The 27,803-nt window shown below is 42.0% G+C and overlaps 1 protein-coding gene across 19 annotated transcripts in view; it reads right to left on the reverse strand.

The window, feature by feature from the left end:
* LOC108699357 overlaps positions 1-23,577 on the reverse strand; it is an 87,628-nt gene extending 64,051 nt beyond the window's left edge. For 16 of the 19 annotated variants that reach the window (XM_041573492.1, XM_041573486.1, XM_041573487.1 and 13 more), the window contains exons 1-2: positions 23,520-23,570; positions 23,290-23,399 (exon numbers count right to left, since the gene is read on the reverse strand). In XM_041573492.1, coding sequence (XP_041429426.1) covers positions 23,290-23,323 — 34 coding nt within the window. In that variant the 5' untranslated portion in view covers positions 23,324-23,399; positions 23,520-23,570. Of the gene's footprint in view, positions 1-23,289; positions 23,400-23,512 lie in introns of all 19 variants that reach the window. The other 3 variants (XM_041573497.1, XM_041573480.1, XM_041573494.1) reach the window with 3 other exon arrangements.
* Between the last annotated feature and the right edge of the window lie 4,226 nt (positions 23,578-27,803).

Raw genomic sequence — 27,803 nt, forward strand, 5'->3', positions numbered from 1 at the left:
ATGTAAAAGTGGTCAAGGATGGAAACATACTTAAAACTGAATTATATAGGAAGGTGACTGATAAAAACAATTTATTGCATTTTGCCAGTTTCCATCCTGATGCTTTAAAAAATTCTCTTCCTTACTCGCAATTTATGAGGGTGAAGCGAATTGTAAGTGATTCAAAGGACTGTGACTTTTATTTAAAAGAAATGGTGGATCGGTTTGGTGCTAGAGGCTACTCTAAACAGATTTTAAAGAACAATTTAGAGAAGGTGCACCAGCAAACCAGACAGGAATTGTTAATTGCCAATGTGCCAAAGCATAAAGATAATAACAGGATAGCCTTTGTAAGCCGGTATAATACGGCAAGTAAACAAATTGGGAACATCATACGTAAACATTGGCATCTGTTACAATCCTGTCTGACAGAAGTCCCAAGTTTTCAATTACCACCAATGTTGGCCTACAAAAGGGCAAGGAATTTGAAAGATCGTTTAGTCAAAGCTGATGTTGGCAGCCTAAAATCGCAGAAATGCTTATTTTTACAAAGGCCTAAATTTGGAACTTTTCCTTGTCTACATTGCTGTCAATGCAATTCAATAATTAAAGGGAATACTTTCAATCATCCCCATTCTGGTAAGCAGTATAAAATTAAACAGTACTACACATGTGAATCTACATATGTTGTTTATTTATTGAAATGCCCGTGCGGTTTGCTATATATAGGGGAAACAACCCAGAGGATTAGAGATCGTATCTCTAAACACAAATCTACTATTCGCACAGGACAAACTTCTTTACCTGTACCGGCACATTTTCGATCCGCAGGACATGCAATTAGTCAATTAAAATTTCAAATAATTGATTCTGTTCCAGTTCAGAGGAGAGGGGGCAATAGACTGCTAGCATTACAAAAATTAGAAATGCAGTGGATCCATAGGTTGGACACAGTGTGGCCGAGGGGCCTGAATAAAGACTATACCCCATCTATGTTTATTTATCAGTAGGTAGGCAGACTTTTTACCAGTGCTGGTTTTTTGAAAAATCTATTATGTGTATACATATGTATTCTAACGAACAATTTTTGTCTTTTTAAGGTCCTTGAATGAACCATCTGAGTGCGGGTACCATCATCTGCATAACCCAAGATTATTGGGGAGAAAAATGGGCTGAGTATGCAGTTAAAGTACCGTGATTGCGCCTCAGTTCATTCATTCATATTCTCCCTGATTGGGAATTACAAATTAATTTTTATACATATATGCACTTTAAGGTGACAGTATTTTCATATGTAACTATTTTACACTTGTGTCATAATGTTCATACTATTTTTTTGTTTTTGCTATTTATGGACTTTTTATGGATATTTTATTATATGGGTGCACAAAAATTTTCCAATCAAACATAATGGTCTGTGATTATTGCACTAATTATGTATGCAGGGTTTGAATTTTAACCTATCTCTGAGGATTCACTAAATTATTCACATGTGTCACTCCATTATTTATATTCATCAATTAATTATGTATATTAGCATTGAATCTTAACCAATCCGTGAAGGATCACTACCATTGTTTCTCCACTCCTCCCTCTTTTTCTTTGGTATTTAACACAGTACTTTGAATGTAAGTTTAGGCTTGATAAAGGGCCCTGCGTGGCCCGAAACGTTGCCAAACTTTATGTCTGCCGTGAGCCAATAAAAACACTTTTCTTCACAAGACAAGTTTGATCGGTGTGCTACAGTTTTCTTTGGATGTTCATATAAAAACACGAGGCCGAAGGCCAAGTGTTTTTATACAGGTCATGGAACACCGAGGTAACTTCTAATATCCTCATATTTTGCAACAGGGGGTACTTTATTTATTATAATACATACGTTTCAGTGAGTCATGTGACAGAAATGACATCAGAACTCACTGTTTATAACTGATGACATCAGAACTCACCGTTTATAAGGATATAATTTACAAGATATTCATGGCTTTTGTGTATTATATACCAATTAAACCAACTAAACCCTAAAAATGAATATGGCTAAAAACGCCATATTTTATACACTAAACTTATTGCACCAGCCTAAAGTTTCAGCTTGTCAATAGCAGCAATGATCCAGGACTTCAAAATTGTCACAGGGGGTCACCATCTTGGAAAGTAATTTAGGCAATTTATATTGCAAGTTTTTGTTATAACAGTCATATGGCTGCTACATCAATCGACCAATTAAAATAAAGTAAGGACAAAGTGAGGGGTGTGACATCACCATGCACCCATATATGTAAGGATTTGTGCTGAGAAACATTTACCAAGCTTGCTGGAACATTTCTACAACTGTACTGAGTTGTGCTGCACAAAAGCAGCAAACCAATGTACTGCAAATTAAATATATCCAGATTTCCAGAGGATGCACTTAAACATAAGCTTCGAAGGGATTCTGTCTAAGGAAAGAATATTTTTTACAAAATGTATCAGTTAAAGGAAAAGGAAAGGCTAAAATTAAGTAAGCTTTATCAGAAAGGTCTATATAAATACACCAGTAAACCCTCAAAGAGCTATGAGTGAGCAGGGAGAGACTCAGGCAGGAAGTGATGTCACACCAAGCTAATTTGGCAGCTGCTATCCCAAACAAACAAAGAGTTTCTAGAGCTCAGGTATGGTAAACATTCTGCAGAATAAATATAGTCTTTTAGCTTGCACTATTGTGTTTATTCTATTGGCAATAATCTGCCTCCATGGCTTTACTTCTCCTTTAATAGCACTCCTTCAGCAGAATCCTGCACTTAAACCTGTTTTTCAAAAGTGCATTTTGGATTTTTTACATTTATTTTTTAAATTGGACATGGGGCTAAACATATTCTTAGTTTCCCAAGTGCCTCCAGTCATGTGACTCATGCTCTGATAAACTGCAGTCATTCTTTACTGCAGCACTGCAAGTTGGAGTGATATCAACCCCCCCCCCAGCAGCCCATCAGCAGAACAATGGGATACTAACACAATAAAACCTCCCCGACACCTGCATTGCTTAAAATGCTCCCATGCCTTGTGGGAGATATGGGAATAGCACTTAACAGTAAAACATACAGGCCTGACTGTGACTTTTCCAGCTACATTGAGAAGTAGAATTCAACAATAACATTTCAAATGGTAGAATTAATTATCAGTAATTTACACATTGTAATTTAGTGATAAAACTATACAGTACCATAAAAATCATGAAAGAAACCTTTTAAAACGTTTTTATTTACTGTTTTATTATTACAGAGAAAATGGAAATCATTTTTAAAAATGTGGATTATTGTGATAAAATGGAGTTTGTGGGAGCCTTACTAAAATTCGGGGCTTTCTGGATAATGTATACATATACAGACACACTTGCATATACAGGTATGGAACCTGTTATCCAGAATGCTTGGGGGTCTCTCTATAATCTGGATCTTCATACCTAAAGTTTACTTAAAAATCACTTAAACATTAAACCCATCAGGATTGTTTTTGCCACAAATAAGGATTAATTATATCTTAGTTGGGATCGAGTACAAGGTACTGTTTTTGTACTGTTTTTACACAGAAAAAGGAAATCTTTTTTAAAAATGTGAATTATTTAATTATTTAGAGAGGAGGAGTTTAAGTCCTTTCTTGATAAGAGGTTTCCAAACAGCGAATCCCATACATGTACTGTAAATAAGAATATACAGACACGTACATATATCAAATGAACTGCAGCTCTTGAGATCACAATAGCCTTTGATATTATGTCTGTCCAAGAAATCATCCAAGCCATTCTTAAAGGCATTAACTGAATCAGCATCACAACATCACCCGGCAGTGCATTCCACAACCTCACTGTCCTGACTGTGAAGAACTACTTCAAAAGTCTAATGGGGGGCTATGGTTCTTTTTATATGTGAAAAAAGCCCCCCCATCTGTCTATAATGCCCTCTTATATATTTATATAGTTATAAGTGTAATCATGCCCCATGCAAGTGTCTTTTCTCCAGAGAAAACAACAATCTACCCTCATAACTTGAGTCTTCCATCCCTCTAACCAGTTTAGTCTCTGCACTCTCTCCAGCTCATTTATATCCCTGGAGTCCAAAACTGCACTGCATACTCCAGATGAGGCCTCACCAGGGACCTATAATTATGTTTTTGTCCCTTGAGTTAAGGCCATTTTTTATGCAAGACAGAACTTTATTTGCTTTAGTAGCCACTGAGTGACACTGCAACACACTGCCATTTAGTGTATAAATAGCATTTATGTTATTTTTGACCAAGTGCATAACTTTGCATTTAAAACATTAAACATTTTCTGACAATTTTGTTGCCCAATTTTCCAATTCTCCAAAGTATACTGAGGAAGCCCATGACATCGAAACATATGTCGGCGTGGAGGTACAAATGAAAGCTGCCCCGTTTGTCTGCTTTAAGAGGAGAACAAGAACGCTACATTTCTCTACATATAAACCCTTCCGGCTCATATCGCTTTGATGGTTGCTACGCGAGTGCCACGCGGAAAAAAACCTGAGGAGCGGTGGTGTATAGTCTTTTTGTATGCGGCACTGCTGCAGCATGCGTTCTCACTGCACAAATCACCAAGGGGATCTAATTGCTTATTGCACCCGCATGGAGCTTTTCGGCCCACCTCTCTATACAACCTGTATATGCGGCTATATTAAGTGAATAGGAACGTACTTAAAAGGGGATTTCTAACTGTAGAGGTTTGCATAAGGATATCCTAATTCGCACAACGGACATATATTTTTTCCTCTCTCATCAACTAAACTTTGTAATACAGCAGAATTTAACAGAATGTGAATAAATTGCCAACATTAAGGAAAAATTTGCTGGCTTATGAACGCTAACCAACATTGCCACTATCTAACCTCCTCCAATCCATTTATATTTTTAACAGGAATTTTTTCTTAATTAATTTCTTGTTTCTATTTTTTGTTATTTTCTCCGGTATAGTATACTCTCTTCAAAGCAGCAACATCCCTCATGTTGATGTCTAGTTTTGCACAATTTATAATCACCAGCTTCAATACAGACAGTACTTACAATACCAATCTTGCCATTTATGAGCTGATTGGATAAAGACAAATACCTTAAAGGTTAAAACTAAGTAAGCTTTATCAGAAAGGTCTATATAAATACACCAGTAAACCCTCAAAGTAAAGCTGCTCTGAGTCCTCTGTCAAAAGAAACACAGCATTTCTTTCCTTTTATTGTGTACATGTGGGCTTCTGTATCAGACTTTCTGTTTTCAGCATAAACCTCCAGGGCTAGGGCTTGAGCATGCTCAGTTTGCTCCTCTCCCCCTCCCTCCTCCCATCCCTGCTGTAATCTGAGCTCAGAGCTGTATGTGAGCAGGGAGAGACTCAGGCAGGAAGTGATGTCACACCAAGCTTAAATGGCAGCTGCTATCCTAAACAAACAGAGACAGTGTCTAGAGCTGTTTACTCAGGCATGGTAAAGCATTCTGCTGAATAAAAATAGTGTTCTAACTTGCACTATTGGGCTAATCTGTTGGCAATAAACTGGCTTGGACCTTTCCTTCTCCTTTAAAGGGGTGATTCACCTTTGATTTAACTTTTATTATATTAAAGAAACTGTACAGAAAATGATATATGAAAAACAACTCAGATAAGGCTTAGTCAGATAATGACAGGCTTGTGGTGTTGGGGTGTCCACTAAATTAACGGCATATAAATCAAGAAAAGAAAATGAAAGGGACTTATCCCCACACCACAAAAGCCTGAAAATTATTTGAAAACAAATAGTAATAAGTAACCAAAAATAAATAAAAAGCAATTTTTATTCACCACCATGCCATATTGAGAACAGTGAAGTTAAAACCATTTAAAATAATAAGCAGCGCTGCATATGGAAATGAAGGGATCCCTTCTATCAGGACAAAAACCCAAAGCTGGTTATATTAACCAACAAAGGGGAAAAAAAGGGTTAGCATGCTATCAAAAGTTGTTTAGTAACAAAGTTATGAAGAAAATTCAGAGCAAGATGGTACATGTACGTTTTGCAATGCAGTGGTTCAGTGAAATTGAATTAAATCAGTCCATCTTGATCCTAAAAAGAAAAAATTTCCAATGTTCTGAGAGTACAGCATGTAAATATTCCCCTACTTGATTTATTCAAACGGATTGGCAGGAAAGCAGGGGTTAAGACCCCTAAGTCTCTGATGTTGGAGGGTCGACAATTAAAGGACTCCAATCCTAGGGTGGGGGTAAGTCCCTTTCATTTTCTTTTCTTGATTTATGTACAGAAAATGATGCGATTCGCATCGGAGCTCACCCAGTGTTGCTGTGTCCTCCTGGTCGCAGCCTGTGTGAGACGCCAGCCACTTCCCGCCGGTATTCAATGTAAGACACTCGGTATTCTCATCACATTCGGCGCTGATCCAGGACACGGTATGCAGGCAACAGCATCGGTGTAAAAGTTTAGGCTTTATTTCAACACACACATGAATGAGGATTACAGCGGTGGTTATACAGGGCTGACTGACTTACGCGTTTCTTGCCGGATCTCCCGGCACTTCCTCAGAGACTCTGAGGAAGTGCCGGGAGATCCGGCATGAAACGCGTAAGTCAGTCAGCCCTGTATACCCATCGCTGTAATCCTCATTCATGTGTGTGTTGTAATAAAGCCTAACCTTTTACACCGATGCTGTTGCCTGCATACCGTGTCCTGGATCAGCGCCGAATGTGATGAGAATACCGAGTGTCTTACATTATATTAAAGAACAATTCAAAGCAATTTTTCAATTAGTTTTTATTTTTTATAGTTTTTGAATTATTTGCCTTCTTCTTCTGACTCTAGCTTTCAAATGGGGGTCACTGACCCCATCTAAAAAACAAATGCTCTGTACGGCTACAAATTTATTGTTATTGCTGCTTTTTATTACTCATCTTTCTATTCAGGCCTTCTCCTATTCATATTCCAGTCTGTTATTCAAATCAATGCATGGTTGCTAGGGGAATTTGGACCCTAGCAATCACATTGCTGAAATTGCAAACTGGAGAGCTGCTGAATAAAAATTATCTCAGAATATCACTCTCTATACTATACTAAAAGTTAATTTAAAGGCGAACAACCCCTTCATTTATCTTGGCTGGACTGATTTCATAACAGTTGGGGGGTTATTTATCAAGGTCCGAATTTCTCAATATCGGCTGCTACAAACTCCAATCTAACCCGCTCGGGTTTTTAACGCTTATTTATTATTACATTTTCCAGAAAATTAGCTTTGCGCTAAAAACTCTGATTTTCATGATTTTTTCGAAGGTTTCACTCGATTTTCACTATTTATTTGTGAATTTTCCCCAAAATCTCAGAATTTTTTGGAGTTTTCACCCGAAAGCTCAGAAAACATTGTGAAATTGCCCGAAATCCCCGACACAACCAAAAATTCATGGGTCTGTTCTCATTGACTTTTATGCAACCTCGACAGGTTTGAGATGCCGTAGTTTTATATTCTGGCTTTTTTGCCCTCGTGGGTTTAATAAATTCCGAAAAATTTGTGATTTGTTTAAAAGATTTTATGGGAAAACATGGTTTTTTTTCAGTTAATAGTGCTGCTCCAGCAGACTTCTGCACTGAAATCACTTTTTCAAAAGAGCAATATTACCAATTATATAACTAAAAAAAAAATATCCTTGTTGGTTCAGGAATGAAATTTTATTGTAGAGTCAGTTTGCAGTGTAAACAGTGTCATTTAGAAATAAATACTACACCATAAAAATCCTGACAGAATCCCTTTAAAGTTTACACTATTATAATTATGTTTAATAATTGTATTTCCCTGCTGACACTCAAAAGATAAACAACATGTTCAAGAACAAAAGAAAGGCACCAGTGACTTGCTGATAGGTTACATTGTTTAAAAACAAGGCATGTGATTATTAAAAGCTGCCTGTTATTACAAGACTTGTTTAAATTAAAAAGAATATGGGCGTATTAACACACATTTTTAGAGGTTACTTGCAATATCTCATCCAAAAATGTGGGTTAAAGCATACCTCCCAACTGGCCTGTTTTTTGGGACAGTCCTGCAGTCCTGTATTGTTACTGAAATGTTCTGACTTTCTCTTTGATCTTTTTGTCCCTCATTCTGTTTACAAAATGTTGGGAGGTATGGCTAAAGTCACACAAGGCGTGCAAATAACCATATAAAGTATTGGCAGAAAAACATTTGTGGCAACCTGTACACAGAACCCATCAAAAAGTGCTCAAAGAAATATATAGTGTCACTGTAATGATAAAAGGGAATAACACATGTTTGATATGAAACCCACATGGATACTAACCAAAGAGCAGCTGTTTACTTATATTCATTTGCACCCCAGTGTGCTTATTGCCCAACTGTCAGTAATGACTGTATCCAAAATTGTAGGATTGCTTTATGTATCACATTACTTATTAAATAATTATTGAGTATTTAAGTAAATATTTTGCATGCAGATTCCTGAATAAATAAAATTTTCAATAGAAGAAAACAGCTGATGTGCACTTGAATTCTGTATTTGTGCATCCCAGGATGGTAGGATACATCTTCCTTTTTAAAGGAGAAGGAAACCTCGTCGGCGCTTACCCCCCACCCCCCCTCCCGTGTATTGCCCCCCCTCCCTCCTCCCCCCTGGCCTACCCCTCCCGCTGGGCAAATGCCCCTAACTTGTTACTTACCCTTCTGCGCAGGTCCAGTCCAGGGAGTTCACAGGCGACATCTTCTTCCACGCGATCTTCTTCCTCCTTTGACCGGCGCATGCGCAGTAGGATCATTTCGCCGGTACGATCTACTGCGCATGCGCGTTACTTTTGGCGCATGCGCAGTAGATCCGTACCGGCGAAATGAACCTACTGCGCATGCGCCAAATCGCCGGTCAAAGGAGGAAGAAGATCGCGTGGAAGAAGATGTCGCCTGTGAACTCCCTGGACTGGACCTGCGCAGAAGGGTAAGTAACAAGTTAGGGGCATTTGCCCAGCGGGAGGGGTAGGCCAGGGGGGGACAATACACGGGAGGGGGGGTGGGGGGTTAGCGCCGACGAGGTTTCCTTCCCCTTTAAGGGCCATTCTTACATTCATCCTGATTTGAATTATCGGTTTGTTTACGCAAGCCACCCGTTACTATTGCTTAATTTTGGTTGTTGGTGCAAAAGGGTTTTTTGATCCATAATCGCACACGTATGCCAGAGCAGTACATTACAAATAAGGAGAATGGAACAAGGAGCGAATTTGGATGATCTGGACACATTTTTAACAAGAACAAAAAAATGTAAAAGTACTTAGATATGGAAACTCTAAGCTATGAGGAAATACTGGTTGGGGCTGTTCACACTGGAGAAGCGGCACTTTAGGGGGGATAGGATAACTATATATTGGTATAGGATCCTTTATCCAGAAACAGAAAGGCCGTCTGACATAGACTCCATTTTATACAAATAATCCAAATTTTAAAAAATTATAAACTTTTTCTCTGTTATTATAAAACAGTATGTTGTACCTTATACAAACTTAAATATAATTAATCCTCATTGGAAGCAAAAGCAGCCTATTGGGTTTATTTAATGTTTACATGATTTTCTAGTAGACTTAAGGTATGAAGATCCAAATTACAAAAAGATCCATTATCTGGAAAACAGGTCCCATACCTGTATAAATATACAAGGGGATCGTACAATAAACTCTTTAATGCTTTATTCACCAGTAGGTCCTTAAAGGATGACAAGAGGTCACCCATTTGCGATTAGAAGAAAGGATTTTCCATCTTAATATTAGGAAGGGGTATTTTACACCGAGAGCAGTGAAGATGTGAAATTCGCTCCCTGAATCAGTGGTACAGGCTGATACATTAGATAGATTTAAGAAGGGGTTGGATGGTGTTTAGCAAGTGAGGGAATACAGGGATATGGGAGATAGCTCATAGTACAAGTTGATCCAGGGACTGATCCGATTGCCATTTTGGAGTCAGGAAGGAATTTTTCCCTCTGAGCGAAATTGGAGAGGCTTCAAATGTTTTTTTTTTTTGCCTTCCTCTGGATCAACTGGCAGTTAGGCAGGTTATATACATAGAGGCTGAACTTGATGGGCGTGTGTCTTTTTTCAACTCAACTTACAATGAAGATTTTCATTCATCCAGGTCATGGTATATCTAGTAGAAGTATAACAAACAAGGGAAAGTTGTGCTCACCACCAGGTCCGGACTGAGAATTAAAATAGGCCCTGTCATTTCAGGTACACAGAGGCCCAATCAGCCCACATAGAGGCCCAAACAGCTCCCACCAGCCCACTTAATACTGACTTTCTATGGGACCTTATAGCAGCCCCTCTGGCATTTGCCAGAACCCCCAGATTGCCAGTCCGGGCCTGCTCACCACTATTTTTTAAAACCATTAGGCGGGGGTGCAATGAGGCTGTGACCACAAAATACATATAGACAAATACAAGATTCCTCTGCACTCAACCCATTATCAATATATTTAAGACAGAGACATTTTGTGTATACTGCTACTAAAAAATGCCTTACCCTTTAAACAAAACAGGGATTGTTTGTCCATATATTGCAATATATTTAAGCTGGCCAACTACGTCACAGTCATCCCATATCTGGCCAGTCCTATGCTCAATTTTATCTGATTCATTAAGAATTCTATTGCTTCATTATACATTTTACAAAGGGACTAGGTTTTACCTGCAACTTACTTGCTGCTTTATCCATGTTGCAGCTCCCACCCTTCCCAGCTATAGTCAGGTGATCCCACTGGTGTCTAATAAAAGGGCAGCCAAGTATGGAGGTTTACTTTGAAAGCAGCAAGTAAGTTGCTAGCACTATTACAATTTATATTCAGTGCACACAAGCAAACGAAACAAACCATACATGTTAGTGGACAAAGTTCTATCTTTTGCTTCCACACTTCTTCCTGTTACAGTCTGAGCTGCAGTATTTCTGGTCAGATAATCTTCGAGGCAGCACAGAGAATATTATAAAATGGGGGCTCAAGGGAAAAGATGTAAAAGGGCAATATTTACTTTAATATATATTCCTGTTTGACTATACCACTTAATATAATATAAACTATTATTAATTTTGAGGGTACAGTTTTCCTTTAAAGGACCAGTAACATCAAATTTTTTTTTTACAAAATTCGTTAGTATACATGAAAAAATAAACACCAAGTCAAATAAAACTTTAAAATAGCAAAGCCTTTATTAAGAAATAACTTACCAAAACTGCACTTCCTGTCCTCTACAGAAAAGGCGACACGGCGACCATCCATTGTGCGGCGCTGGATTTCTCCTCCTTGGCTCTGTCTCATGTTGTATTGACAGCATGTGAAGCGGCTGATGCATCAGGGAGCGTGGTTTCCATGTGTGCGGATTGCTGGCTCATCGGCGCGTCTGTAGAGTACCTGCGGCAGGGGAGCTTTTCAGAGTGGAGCTGGGCCTCATCGTGGATGTTTGCAGTTGCAGGCAGCAGGCCGATCGGAGTTCCCAGTCACTGGCACGTAGCCACTCTTGTCATGCGCTGCTTTCCATGCTAGAGAGCGCTTGTCACCAACCCGAATTCCCCCAGCACCACCTACAGTATCTTAGCTACAAGCACCGGCGCAATCCTTCTCCAGCTGCCGACCCAGCCAAAGCCCCGGGGTCACATCCCAGAGTTACAGCAGAAGCAGGAGCGGCGCTGTCAGGTTGAGCGCTAAGGAGAGAGCGCAAAGTCAGAAAGAAGTGAGTGGGGAAAGGCGAGCTACTTTCCAGCCTGGGAGGATCACTTTCTCTCGCTTCCTCTCTGATCGGCCTGCTGCCTGCAACTGCAAACATCCACGATGAGGCCCAGCTCCACCGCCGCAGGTACTCTACAGACGCGCCCATGAGCCAGCAATCCGCACACATGGAAACCACGCTCCCTGATGCATCAGCCGCTTCACATGCTGTCAATACAACATGAGACAGAGCCAAGGAGGAGAAATCCAGCGCCGCACAATGGATGGTCGCCATGTCGCCTTTTCTGTAGAGGACAGGAAGTGCAGTTTCGGTAAGTTATTTCTTAGTAAAGGCTTTGCTATTTTAAAGTTTTATTTGACTTGGTGTTTATTTTTTCATGTATACTAACGAATTTTGTAAAAAAAAAATTTGATGTTACTGGTCCTTTAACTCCATTTTAATGAATATTGTAACAACACCACCTGCTGGTCAGTTGCTGTAACTGTACAGTCAGAAAGATATACCTTCAGATGAAAAACAGAAAAGTGTTCTGATGTTGTTTGATCAGGAAAAAGATCTGAAAGGGCATCTGAGGCTTCTTATCTCTTTTGTGAGCAGAGCAACATCAGAACACTTCTCTGTTTTCCTTCTGAAGGTATATCTTTCTGACTGTACAGTTACATCAACTGACCAGCGGGTGGTTACAAATTTCATCATAATGGCAGTTAAAAAAACAGTAACACCTGCCGTATTTATTCTCCTATAGTCCTCCAGGGATATAAGATTCTCACCTACAATGAGCAAGTCTCTCTTGGATTTGAATAAATGCTTAGACAAATCAAGCCTGGCCCCAAATCTTCCCCTGGGCATTGAACTATTCAGATTCACTCAAGAAATTAACCAGCCAGCTTTATTTGAGGTATACATTAATACAGAGTAATATAATACAGAGTATTAAATAATAGCTCATATATCATGAAAGCTTGTGAGGACATGGTGGACATTTTGGTAATATAACATGTAACCATTTAACCATTTCTTCTCTCACTGGGCTGATCCCGTGACATCAATCATCATCCTTGGTTTAGCATAATTGTGCCTCTATGTCAATCTTAAGTAACACCATATCTGGCCACCATAACCTTAGTATATTATCCAAATAAGTACATATGCTGTGCCAGCACAGTCTCCAGAATGGTATTTGTGCAGTGGTTGTGTTTTTGAGGCTATATGTGTCTTTCTTAGCCTTTGCATTAGGAATATTTGTGACACAAAAATAATCTGTAAAGTCCAGCAAGTAACTTCCATTTCTAAAAAGGAAGTCGGCTAGCAGGAGATTGGAGCATGCATGTAAGTGCAAAGTCACCACATCCCCCTTTTAAAACACTGTGCACAACCGGAATATTCATGTATTAAATATTAAAATGAGTTAACTTTGTCATGGATAGGACTGTTAATGGAGGGGGGGAGGAATGAGTTTTCAAAACTGAAAGTTTTTTTAAAGTAATGTAAACATCATGTACAGTTGCCCTGCACTGGTAAAACTGGTCTGTTTGCTTCAGAAACACTACTATAGTTCATATAAACAAGCTGCTATGTAGCAATGGTGGAAATTGAAAAAAGTCTATATGGTACAGGATAAATAGTGGATAACAGAAAACACCATTATGTTCAACAGAGCTTATCTGCTGTGTAACCTGAGCCTTTTCTCCATTGAATGACTGCCCCCATTGCTACACAGCAGTTTATTTATATAAACAATAGTAGTGTTTCTGAAGCAAACGCGGGGCAACATTGCATTATTTTTTATTCATTTAAAACAATTCCATTTTTGATGTTACTTTTACTTAAATAAAAATTAGTCTAACTGGAATTCTGATTCTAATACAAAAGATCTTGGACTATGACTGAATCCCTGACATGACAGAATTAGTGAACCTTATTTCTTGGCAATAAAAATACAATAAGAAAGGCAGGGAAGAATTTCCATTCTATAACAGCTATAAAAGGACAATGTTAAAGGAACAGTAACACCAAAAAATGAAAGTGTTTCGAAGTAATGAAAATATCATGTACTCTTGCCCTGAACTGGTAAAACTGGTTTGTTTGCTTCAGAAACACTATTATAGTTCATATAAACAAGCTGCTGTGTAGCAATGGTAGAAACTGAAAAAAGTCTATATGGCACAGGTTAAATAGTAGATAGATAATATCATTATGTTCTACAGAGCTTACCTGTTTGGTGCTGTGTACCTCCCAACATTTTGTAAATAAAAAGTGGGACAAAAAAAGGTGCCACACCAAATTTTTGACCACACCCATTTTTGTGGCCACAACCCCTAATTACCATGTTAATTTTAAAAAAAATTGGCAGGTTATGAAAGTTTGAACATATTTCTGTGTTTTTTTTCAGTTAATACAGTTTTGTTAATGAAGGTGAATTGCCCTTTAAGCTGTGAGTCTAACTTTTCCCAAGGGACCTCCTTATCTAAATTGTTACAATTACTTATTTGCTTATATCAAAATTGTTACAAAGTATCTGGGCTCTCTGCCAAAAGCCAATTAAGTTAGAAATTTTGTTTCTTTTTCTGGCTGCTCAGTGCAGTGAAAGTACAGACTTTACAATACAAACGCGGGACTGCGGGTTGAGCTGTGAAAAGCAGGACTGCTCTGCTGAAAACAGGACAGTTGGGAGGTATGGAGTTGATATAAACAAGCTGCTGTGTAGCAATGGTAGAAATTGAAAAAACGGCTATATGGCACAGGTTAAAAAGTGGATAACGGGGCGCATGCGCGCACGCATCCAAGATGGCCGCCTAAGGTGTTAGCTCCGCACCACTCTCACAGCTCTCCCTGTTATTAGCTTACCAGAGCCTCTCCAGAACTGCCCCGGGGATACCTGCTAGCAGTTAACACCCAGCTGGACATGAGCAGACGCCGAAATCCGCAGCAGAAGGACTCCATGGACCGTTATACGGTAAAGGCCACTCCTACCCACATGGCCGACGAGCCTGAGGCCGCCATGACGCCTGCTGCATCAGGGCCTCTCCCACAGCGGGAAGGCATGCCCCATCAGGCCCCGGTCACAGCGGAGGTTTTAGGCGCCCAGCTGGCACAACTCCACGAGAAACTCAAGGTCACAATCCGTGACTCCATAGCAGATGCTACGAAGGAGCTATGGGACCGGGTTCGGAATATAGACGAACGAACAGAGCATTTGGAGTACGCAACGGAGGATGTTACGCAGCACATCTCCTACTTGGAGGAGGACAATCAGTGGCGTAACTAGAAGTCACAGGGCCCCCCTGCAAAAAAAAAATATGGGCCCCCCCAATTTATCCTAGTCGATATATAAAGATAAATATATAGGAAGGTCAGTGATCCCAATGTTATTAATAGGGAATAACGATAAATATATAGGAAGGCCAGTGATATGATCCCAATGTTATTAATAGGGAATAAAGATAAATATATAGGAAGGTCAGTGATCCCAATGTTATTAATAGGGAATAAAGATAAATATATAGGAAGACCGGTATTTTTTTCCAGAAAAGGTGGCACAGGCAAACATATTTGTAGGTGCCCAGCGTTTGCTGTTGCTGGTGATTCTGATGCATTTGAAGACTTACCTGTGACTTTCTGTGTGTCACCCTGGGAAGATTCCCTGTGTGTGTGGGTGGATTGGTGGTTTAGCAGCTGGAACTTTTAAGGGAGGCCCAAGCCAGAACAGTAACACTCCTGAAGTCTCACCACCTATTTTATATTAAAAGGGATGGGGGGGCAGGAGGGAATCTATTTCCTACATTAAATGTTCTGGGTGGTGAAACCTTTACATGTACAGTAGGAAGAAATGGCCATTCAGCTACAATCACCCTTCCGTCGAGTCCCTCTACTTACTACCTGTGCCTGTGGGTTAAATCACATTAGTCAGACAGGAGCCCTGCATAAAACTCAGTCGTTGGGAGGTGGGGGCAGGGCCATTCCGTGATGTAGTGTCCTGCTCTGCCCTCTATCCAATAGTGTGTGCTCTGCATTGTGTTGGCGGGTCTTGTGGGCGGAACTTGTGGGCGGGTCTTGCGGACGGGCCCAGTGGAGGGGCGGTAGACAAAGGCGGGCCCAGCCTGGGCCTCTGCTGCCAGTTACAAATGTGTTCTGCTCTCCTCCTCTCCCTCCATTACTCTGTGTGTGTGATTATGCGGACATATAGGAGGGGACTGCTGACAGACAGAGGAAGAGCTGGAAAACGTAAGTCACATGCTCCCTGCGGCCTGCCCCTAGAAGTATGTGGAAGCACGAGTGAGGGAGTGGAACTTTTATGCCTAATAGTAGTTTGTTTGAACACCGGGTGGCCGGGCCAGCGGGCCCCCTGTCCTCCTGGGCCCCCCCGCACCTGCGGGGTCTGCTTCCTCCCTAGTTACGCCACTGAGGACAATAAGTCTTTGCGGCAAGAAATTCAACATCTCCAATACCAACAGGAGGACGCTGAAAATCGGGACCGGAGACAAAACCTCAGAATCAGAGGGATTCCGGAAGACATAAGGCCGTCGAAATTGAGTGAGTACCTCATGGCCCTCTTCCAATTTCTGGTCCCCGACCTCCCGCTAGAGGACTGGCGCCTGGACAGGGCGCATCGGGCCCTTACTAGCAGGCCCCAACAGCCCAAGCAGTCCCGCGATGTTGTCCTACGATTGCATTATTATACCTCCAAAGAAAAAGTTATTTTGGCGACTCGAAACCAACGAGATTTTCTCTTTAAAACTGACACGCTGCAAATTTACAGCGATCTATCGCCAGCCACCTTAGCCAAACGTCGGGCCCTCAAACCGATTACAACAGTGCTGCGGGAGCATCACATACCATATCGCTGGGGGTTCCCGTTTTGGCTGGTGGCGACCCACAATGGCTCCCAGTTTGCTATACGTGATCCAGCGGAAGACCCAAGCCTGCTACGGAGGCTGGGTTTGAAAAGGAGCAACATGTCGCAGCACCAAGACGCGAATTCACCCCGGAGCGACAGCGAGGTTCTCCACAACGCCATGTTTCTCCCAGGTCTTTCCCTGGGTCTCCGGGCCCGTCCTCCCAATGGCAACAGCAGATAACTAGCTGAAGGAACCCACAGAGCCGTAACTATGCCTTTGTTCGTTTCCAGTTTTACTACCAGTCTGGTGTTGCGTGAAACTCAGGAAGAGAGTGCTGCGGCTCTCTCCCAGGCCGGATTGTTGGCCCATGTCCCCCCCACAGAAGGGCCAGTGTTCCCTTCGCCTGGAGCAACGCAACCTAGTTGATATAGCTCCACCTTTCTATTACTCTGCCGAGGTTTTTTTCATGTTGACTTTATTATTGTTTGATCTCTTATTTTTTGCAAGAAGAGTTTTATGCATTGTTTTTGATCCGAGCTCGGGGGCTTTATGTAAATTGTCTAAGAGGGGCTGTGTTTTCTTCAAGCGATTTCCTTCCCAGGGTTATGGCTAAGATTGTTACTTTAAATGTGAAGGGGTTGAATAGTACTCTGAAAAGATATCTGCTTTTTAGGGAAGCTCGCAAACTTAAAGCTGATGTATTAATGATCCAGGAGACCCATTTCCGCCTCTCGGACTCTCCACGGTTACATTCTGTCCACTACCCAACGGCTTATTTAGCCTCTGCTCCGGTCCGGAAGGCGGGAGTGGCAATCCTACTCCACAAAAACTTCCCACTGCAAGTTACAAAGTCGCAGGTGGACCCGAAGGGGAGGTATGTAATTCTGGAGGGTTTGCTCAACAACCGGTCGGTTGTCTTGTCCTGCGTCTACGCCCCTAACAAGAAGCAGATATCTTTTCTAAATGCTACTTTTAAGAAAATATCCCTCTCGCCTAATACACTGTCAATTGTTGGCGGGGACTATAACCTAGTTTTTTCTCCGAAGATGGATCGCTCTGGGAGGCCGGTGGGAGATGAGAGGGAGAGGTGTTCCAAGCAATTTCGGCAATTCGTTCGTTCTCATTGCTTATATGACGCGTGGCGTATTTGCCATCCCAAGGAAAAGACCTACACCTTTGCCTCTCACCCCCACGGCTCTCAGCAGCGTTTAGATTACTTTTTGCTTAACCACGAGGCTTTGGTCTCTCTACAAAGTTCTACTATTCATCAAATTTCCTGGTCTGACCATGCCCCTGTCGAAATGCTCCTAGATATTCTACCACTCACACGGAAGCCATTTCAATGGCGACTCAATAAAACGCTACTAGCCCACTCCACTGTTAAAACTCAATTGTCCACAGGTCTTCTGGAATATTTCCAGAGGAACAAGGACTCGGTCCCATCCCCGTTCACAGTGTGGGAGGCCCTTAAGGCGTGGGTAGGGGGGGAATTAATCGCTATAGCATCTAATCTCAAGAAATTTGCGACACATCATAGGTTACAAATAGTGCAGCAGCTTAAACTTATGGAGAGCAGATACAACCGCAAACCCTCTATCCCTACGCTAGCGCGTATAACTTCGCTTAGAGCTCAACTCAGGGATCTTGATGTCATGCAGGCGGAAAAAGCTATTTCCTACACGCGACAGCGATATTACGAATATGGCAATAAGGCCCACACTCTTTTGGCCCGTAAGTTACTGGATCAGAGAGCACAAAAGGCTATATTGGCGATACGCACAAAACAGGGCACTCTGGTTCACACTAGGGAACAAATTCTTCAGACATTCCATAGTTATTATACCTCCCTCTATAATTTGCCACCCCTACCATTGAGAACGGATAGAGATTTAGGGAGGCATATCCAGGACATGCTGTCACCCTCCAAATTGCCCACTCTAACCACGGAGGAAAATGATCACCTAAATGAACCCATTACCATGGAGGAACTAGTGGAGACTCTCAAATCCGCCCCAACGAAAAAATCCCCCGGCCCAGATGGTTTGACCTACCTCTATTACAAAACTTTCCAGGAATCTTTAGGCCCCCATTTGCTACAGGTCCTTAATGGAATCCTGAAAGGCTCTAGACCACCACCATCCATGCTCTATTCTCATATCTCACTTCTCCCAAAGGAAGGAAAGGACCCCCAATCCTGTAAAAGCTATCGCCCTATAGCATTGCTGAATGCGGATATTAAAATTTTTAGCAAAATTCTTGCGAACCGCTTAACGTTATTAATGCCTTCGCTAATCAACCAGGACCAGGTGGGGTTTATCATGGGCCGGCAAGCCGGAGATAATACTAGGAAGACTATTGACCTCATAGACTTGGCCAATTCAGCTAAGACTCCTCTTCTGGTCCTGGGATTAGACGCGGAAAAGGCCTTTGACCGCCTCAATTGGGCATTTATGAACAAGGTCTTAGACATGATGGGATTTAGGGGCCCTTTCCGGAATGCTATCTCCACTTTGTACTCTTGCCCGTCAGCTGCGGTTAGGATAGAGGGTTACCTGTCTGCTTCCATCGCGATTACCAATGGGACCAGACAGGGGTGCCCCCTTTCACCCCTGTTTTAGGCATTGTCAATAGAGCCGCTAGCTGTTGCAATTCGGAACTCCCCTAATATTATGGGCATCACTCATATGGGTGAAACTCACAAAATTTCGCTGTTTGCCGACGATGTACTCCTTACTCTCACTCAACCAATGACATCTCTCCCTAATTTGCATGCTGTCTTAGATACGTATAGTAGACTTTCTAACCATTAAATCAACCAAGACAAATCTGAGGCTCTCCCTATAAATATCCCCTATCTGCAACTCAAGATCCTGCAATTGAATTTTAATTATAATTGGAAAACTACCTATATTAAATATCTGGGGATCCGCTTGACTCCAAGCTATGCCACCCTATATAAGGAAAATTATACTCCACTTTTTGCTAGGACTTGTGAAGATCTCGATAAATGGACCTCCCATTCACTATCCTGGCTGGGCAGGATTGCCACGGTGAAAATGGTAACTCTTCCCAGATTGCTATATCATTTTGAGACCTTGCCTATACGAGTCCCATTTGCAATATTGAAACAGATTCAGGCTAAATTAGTTAACTTCATATGGGCTGCTAAATCCCACAGAATATCTAGGAGGGTGCTCACATCTCCGAGAGAGTGGGGGGGCCTGGGGCTCCAGATATTTCTAGGTACTATCTGGCTGCGCATTTAAGACAGGCAGTGGCATGGTCGGCCAGGACACACTGTGGGAAGTGGGTATCCTTGGAAAATGATACTGTTTCTCCTTTTGCCATCTCCTCTTTTTTATGGGACCCGAAAAAGTTGCTGAAAGTCAAGGACTGTGTACTGAACTCGGTAAAATTGACTGTGTCATTATGGAACTATGCTAAAGTACAGTTTAACTTATTCCCAGAGCCGTATAGACTAAGCCCTCTTTGGGGCAACCCTTACTTTCCTCCTGGGCTTACGGATTCATTTGCACAGCCCTGGCGACAGGCCGGTCTAACTCAGCTCAGGGACCTTTATCACCCGCTCACTCGTAAACTGTATTCTTTTCAGGAACTTCAAGCCAAATATGAGCTCAGCAATTCGTTGTTTTACCAATATATTCAAATTAAACATTTTGCCCTGGCAATGGTGGGCTCTCAATTCGGAACTCCCCTAATATTATGGGCATCACTCATATGGGTGAAACTCACAAAATTTCGCTGTTTGCCGACGATGTACTCCTTACTCTCACTCAACCAATGACATCTCTCCCTAATTTGCATGCTGTCTTAGATACGTATAGTAGACTTTCTAACCATTAAATCAACCAAGACAAATCTGAGGCTCTCCCTATAAATATCCCCTATCTGCAACTCAAGATCCTGCAATTGAATTTTAATAATAATTGGAAAACTACCTATATTAAATATCTGGGGATCCGCTTGACTCCAAGCTATGCCACCCTATATAAGGAAAATTATACTCCACTTTTTGCTAGGACTTGTGAAGATCTCGATAAATGGACCTCCCATTCACTATCCTGGCTGGGCAGGATTGCCACGGTGAAAATGGTAACTCTTCCCAGATTGCTATATCATTTTGAGACCTTGCCTATACGAGTCCCATTTGCAATATTGAAACAGATTCAGGCTAAATTAGTTAACTTCATATGGGCTGCTAAATCCCACAGAATATCTAGGAGGGTGCTCACATCTCCGAGAGAGTGGGGGGGCCTGGGGCTCCAGATATTTCTAGGTACTATCTGGCTGCGCATTTAAGACAGGCAGTGGCATGGTCGGCCAGGACACACTGTGGGAAGTGGGTATCCTTGGAAAATGATACTGTTTCTCCTTTTGCCATCTCCTCTTTTTTATGGGACCCGAAAAAGTTGCTGAAAGTCAAGGACTGTGTACTGAACTCGGTAAAATTGACTGTGTCATTATGGAACTATGCTAAAGTACAGTTTAACTTATTCCCAGAGCCGTATAGACTAAGCCCTCTTTGGGGCAACCCTTACTTTCCTCCTGGGCTTACGGATTCATTTGCACAGCCCTGGCGACAGGCCGGTCTAACTCAGCTCAGGGACCTTTATCACCCGCTCACTCGTAAACTGTATTCTTTTCAGGAACTTCAAGCCAAATATGAGCTCAGCAATTCGTTGTTTTACCAATATATTCAAATTAAACATTTTGCCCTGGCAATGGTGGGCTCTCAGGCCCCTTCGGTGCTCAGTCCTTTTGATTCGATTATGACCACTAGAGGATCCAGGAAGGGGCTTATATCCGACATTTATGGCATCCTTAATACCTACTCCGAGCCCTCTTTCTTGAAACATGGGTATATGCTGGCCTGGGAACAGGCGCTTGGGGAAGTGATAACCCTCTCGCAATGGTCACTAATTTGGGAGAATCTCAGAAGGGCTTCGGTATGTGTGACTCACAAGGAAACCAATTATAAGATTCTTATGCAATGGTACTTGACGCCGAGTAAGCTCCACTCATTTTACCCAACAGTGTCCCCGGAATGTTGGCGGCAATGTGGCGGTGTGGGGACTCTCTACCACGTTTTCTGGACGTGCCCTCTCATGGCACATTATTGGCAAGAGGTGCGGGACATGTTGGCTTTACTGTTTGGTACCGATATACAACTTAACCCACTTTCTTTTCTGCTCGGATCTCCACTCCCCGGGCTTAAGAAACATAGCCAAAAATTAGCCAATTTGATTTTAACTGCTTCTAGACGGGTTATAACCCGCAACTGGATGAAGCTTCAACCTCCCACAGCAACCGAACTAAAAACAGCTATCCAGGACATACGACGAATGGAATATATGGCTGCCTTGCACGCCTCCCATTTACCAATTTATGAGAAAGTTTGGTCTCCTTGGGACACTTTACATCCCCCGACGACAGGTTAACTTGTTCCCGGATAGGGACTCTTTTATTTTTTCAATTCACCCCCGAGCTCAGTCATTCTTGCTGTCTTTATGATGTTCCTTTATTTTCCTTCTCTTTTTCTTCCCCTACTCTTTCCTCCTACCCGCTGTTTCTGTTCTCCTTTTCCTCTCTGTATACATTTACGGAATGCTGACATTGTTTGCAATTATTCCGAAGAGCTTTCCCTTTACTGGGAACAGGTACACCCAGGATGCATATGACTTCTTTCCCTATTATGGATGCCATGCTCCTTTATTTTATATTATTTTTTCTGTATAATGTGAAATAATATGCTGATCTGTGGTCTATAAATGTCATTGCATAGATGTTGTACAGATGAAAATGTTAAATAAAGAGTTATAAAAAAAAAAAGTGGATAACAGATAACACCATTATGTTCTACAGAGCTTATCTGCTGTGTAACCTGAGCCTTTTCTCCTTTGAATGGCTGCCCCCATTGCTACACAGCAGCTTATTTATATAAACAATAGTAGTGTTTCTGAAGCAGTTTTACCAGTGCAGGGCAACACTGCATTATATTTTTATTACTTTAAAACACTTTTATTTTACTTTATTTTACTGTTCTTTTAACACAACGGATTCACACTCCTCTGCCCTGAGAAAGAAGCTGCTTCATCAGTCGCAGATCTTCTACTGTGATTCTGTTATTCCTCACACAGTTGAGGAGCAGGAAGCTTCTCACAGAAGGAAGGGGTGGGGCTAAATCCAGACTGCTGCTCTGAGCAGTAGAATAGGCATTGGGATGGTCCATTTTTTGAAAGGGTGCTGACCATAAGGGTCAGTCCACATGAGCAGATTCAGGGAGATTAGTCGCCCCAGCGACAAATCGCCTCTTCTTTGGAGCGACAATCTCTCTGAACTGCCTTCCCCCTGCCCTCCGCCGGCTAACATGAAAATCGTCTGCGGCAATTCACATGCGGTGCTTCGTTTTCCGAAGTCACCCAAAGTTGAAACTTTGGGCGACTTTGGAAAACGAAGCACCGCGTGTGAATTGCTGCAGGTGATTCTGGCGACTTCGGAAAACAAAGCACCGTGTGTGAATTGCCGGTGGAGGGCAGGGGGAAGGCAGTTCAGGGAGATTGTTTATATAAAAAAGAGCAAAACAATATATATATACATATGGCAAGAGAATACCCTTTATTATGAAGTAGAAGTCCAGGGAAGGGATAGTGTCCTTACCCCTATCTGTGGACACTCATGTTTGTGACACACAATTGCAGACAAAAGCATCACTCACCTGATGTTGTGGGCTCGAACGTTGGAAAGGCCATTGCAAATCGTTATCCAACACCAACTGCACTTCCTGTTTCATAAACTGAACTCAATACGAAGACACTGGAGTCAACCCTAGAATTAGTTTATAGAAAAGGAGTCTTTTAAGTCAAATTAAAACAAAACAAAAAAACATGTCTAATTCGCTTTAGTTATATAATCGAAATAAAGTGATGAGCTGTGCTTACACAGTACCTGCTGCCTGCAATGCGAAGAGAAACTGAAAGAGAATAGAGAACCCGCCCCGCCCCTTCATATTAATAACGAAACAAATAACAAGGAAGCTTGAAAAGGCTTTATTTTTACTCAGAACGCTGCGGGACAGTCTGAACATTGAGCTGAGGTGTTGCCAGACAGCAAACCCGTCAACTTTCCTTTAGGATTTACCATTGAAACAACCAAGCCCCGCCCCTAACGCTGCTATTTCTCCATGGAAACTAGGTAGCTAAGCTCTGTGGGGCAAGTACACTCTCCTGCTCTTCCTGTGCTGCTGCTGACACAAGGCTGAGGTTGATGTGGGCGTGGATGAGAAGGACGGAGGGAGGGGGAAAGGAGCAGAAGCTTTTAACCCTGCAACTCCAGACTGAGCAGTGGAGAAGAGTCAGCTATTGTAACATCGGCACTGGGAGCCTCTTCTATCCTAGTATGTCTGTTGTACCTTATTATTTGGAAGATATTTCTAGTGATCATGTTGCTTGCTTATTCTATCAGTTAAAAAAAAAAAGTTTACAATTCCATTTTTAATAGAACCATAAGCAGCATTACTAAAGAAACAAAAAGCCTAGCTTGAAGGTCAGTTAAAGGGGTTGTTCACCTTTACATTAACTGTTAGTATGACGTAGAGAGTTATGTTCTGAGACAATTTGTAATTGGTTTTTATTTTTTGTGGTTTTTGACGTATTTAGCTTTTTATTCAGCAGCTCTCCAGTTTGCCATTTCTGTAATCTGGTTGCTAGGGGTCTAAATTCCCTTAGCAACCATGCACTGATTTAAATAAGAGACTGGAATATGAATAAGGGAGGACCTGAATAGAAAGAGGAGTAGTGACAAGTAGCAATAACAATAAACTTGTAGCCTTACAAATCATTTGATTTTAAATGGGGTCAGTGACCCAGTTGAAAAGTTGTCTTAGAATTGACCATTCTATAACATACTGAAATTTAACCTAAAGGTGAACCACCTCTTTAAGGTAAGAAAGGGGGAAATATATATTTGCTGCTCTAGATATTAAGAATGACAGAATTACTGAAACTCTGATGTAATACTATACCTATACTCATCTCGTGAGCTATGGGGGTTCTAAACAAAGGTTGGACCTTCCAGGGGGGCCCTTTCCAAAAGATGGACCTTAAAGAGATACTGACAACAGAAATTAAACCTTTTTTTACCTGAAGCCACAAAAATACCCGAAGCTACGAAAGGAATCTGAAGAAGCTGAAGAAGAACCTAGGATAAGTTGATTGAACCCCTGGCCAACAATGTTTTTTTAAAAATTTTAATAGGAGCCTGGCACCAATGTTTTTTTTAACTTGTAGGGGGGCCCTGACCACCAATGGTTTTTTAAAAACTTGTGAGTGAGGGGTTTACTGTTTTTAGCGCTGGTGTCTGTGTGGACTTTTTAATGTGGTGTGGGGTGGGCGGGGCCAGGGGGCCCAGAAAATTCTGGCGGCCTTGGGCGGGACGATGAACTACAGGCGTTACAAAGGAATTTAGTTTTAAACATTTGGATTATTTGGATAAAATGCAGTCTAATTTGGATCTTTCTGCGCGACTGTTCGAATGTGCCGCTCGGTGTGCACGCAAGAATGCCGCCATGCACGAGCGGCGTTTCTCTGTGTGCATGCGCGAGTGGTGTTTCTTGGTGCGCATGCGCGAGCGGTGATGGGCTGAAAACTTTTTTTTCAAAATTTTAATATTGGGAGAGGGGGACTGGCACTAGGGTCGGGCCCACAGGGTTTTTCCCGGTGTCCCACCAGGCCAGTCCGACACTGTCTCAAAGTTTTGTATTTCTCTTTCCTTTAAATGTATAGGAACCCCTGAAAATAAATGGTTTCAGTTGTGTTTTACCGGCATAGAGATCCTCTCAGCTCAGCATTTAGGCTGAAATGAAGGCTGGGTGTGTCATTTCATTCTCCCACAGTAAATGATCATACCTGGGAGTCATAATCAGCACAAGAACAGCCCAAGTCTGCCTCCTGCCTTGCCAAATTGTGTCACATGACTGTAGCTCATGTAGTTACTGCATCTATTCATTTCTGCATGTCCCATAATCAATGAATTACATCTCATGCCCGGCACTTTTATTTGCACATCTGCTGTGTGCAGTGGCATAACTAGATATTACTGGACCTACAGCAAATTCTTTTTCAGGCCCCAAAAATGTTTACAGGTTGACTTGTTTTACCAATATCTATTAAAACTGTATATGAATTAGGGCTTCATGGGGCCCCTACACCTCCTGGGTCCCCCCTACAGCTGCAGGGTCTGCTTCCTCTGTAGTTTTGCCCCTGACTGTGTGAGACTCCTGTGGGTTATAAATCTTTAATTACAAAAGCAGTTTTACTCAACAGTATCAAAATGCATCTGATACGGGCGGTCGGATCGCGGGACCACATAAACAGGCAGATGCAGCCGTGATCCAACAGGATTTTCTACCCTGCCCAATTGACATCCAGCCAACTCTCATGTCAGGGGCTGGGGGCAAACCAGGGTCAGACTGGGGGGCCAGGGCCCACTGGGTCTGCTGTCTCAGGGCCCCCCTTATAGCGCAATTTAGTTTTTACTGCAACCGGCCCAAAGAACGGAGGTCACGGCAGAAAGAAGTGTAGAAAGCAATTCTGGGCCGACGAAGCCCACCAGGTTTTTTCCTGGTGTCCCACCTGCCTAGTCCAACTCTGGGGCAAACCCAGTAATCTCTCCATAGCTTCTCAGCTGCTGTGTGTTCTGTGATGTGAGTGTGACTGTTGGGATATTATGGTTGAACTGCTATGTTGTGACTGGGGGGCTGGACTGGGATGCTGTTCTGTGACTGTTAAAGGAGAAACAAACCCTTAATTAAAAAAAACTCTACCCCTCTACCCTACATAGACCCCCTACCCTCCTCTCCCCCAGCCTAGCTGCCCCCCGGGCAAATGCCCCTAATTTTACTTACCCCTCTGTGCAGATTCTGTCTAGTGGAGTTCACAGGCACCATCTTCTTCTCTTCAGTAATCTTCGGAATCAGACCAGTGAAGTGGCGCATGCGCAGTTGAAGCAATTATCTGTTTCGCTACTGCGCATGTGCCGAAATGCACGAAAATTGCCGAAGCGCCCCTGTCATTCCAAAGATTACCGAGGCGGCTGAAGATGGCTGCCGTGAACTCCACTGGACAGAATCTGCACAGAGGGGTTAGTCAAGAGTTAGGGGCATTTGCCCTGGAGGACAGCTAGGCTGGGGGGAGGAGGGTTTATGTAGGGTAGGGGGTAGGGTTTTTTTTAATTAAGGGTTCATTTCTTCTTCAAGGGGGGCTAAGTGTGATGTGACTGTGGGGTGGGGTTAGGGTTGCCACCTTTTCTGGAAAAAAATACAGGCCTTCCTATATATTTATTTTTAATAACATTGGGATCAACCATCATTTTTTTGATGGGGTAGGATAGAACTGCCGTGCAATTTGTAGACTGATGGAATTGGGCTGCTGTGTCTTGGCTATTTGACTAGAAGCATAAAATAAATGTTACATTTATTAATTTTTTGTAATTCCTTTATTAAAAATAGTAAAAATGCAATTAAATAAATATGATGAAAAAAGTTGCTGTTCCGTTGTGATGGAATAATCAGTGCGGGGGGGGGGGGGTTCAAGCACTTACCTTAGGTACCAAAATACCTTAGCTCAGTCCTGACTATAACAGTACCAAGAAATTGAACATGATCTATTCATTACAAAATTGTAATGTATTGGAAAGCAATATATGTCCAACTTTTTACATTCTTTATGCTCCTGGTAGTAATGCGCTGGCCGGCCTGAAACCAGTAGGACCCGTGGGTTTACCCTCAGGTCAGTTGGGTTCAGACCAACACTCCCACAACGTATTCGCAACTGATTTCTATCAGTAGGTTTGGTAAATAATAGTTTGTATGCTATTGGTCGCCTTGATTATCTTAACATCCAAAAACGTAACAATTTAAAAAAAAAAAAAATTAAGATAGTCACAGTTCATAGTCACAGTGAATGATATGTCAGGATGTATACCACATATCTCTTTGTGAAACCACGATAGGGACCCCATGTCACCCCTGCACATGATAAAAGATGTCATCTATGTAGCACTGAATATGTAAAAGAGTTGTGGAAATAAACAGGCTCCAAAAACGCAGAAGCTGTGCTGCAAGGTTTATTCAAGGTGAATTAACCTTGCAGCACAGCTTCTGCGGTTTTTGGTGCCGGTTTATTTCCACAACTCTTTTACATATTCATTGGCATGAGCATCAGTTGGGACAGA

Source organism: Xenopus laevis, chromosome 8L, assembly GCF_017654675.1.
Source record: "Xenopus laevis strain J_2021 chromosome 8L, Xenopus_laevis_v10.1, whole genome shotgun sequence".
Taxonomy (NCBI): Eukaryota; Metazoa; Chordata; class Amphibia; order Anura; family Pipidae; genus Xenopus; species Xenopus laevis.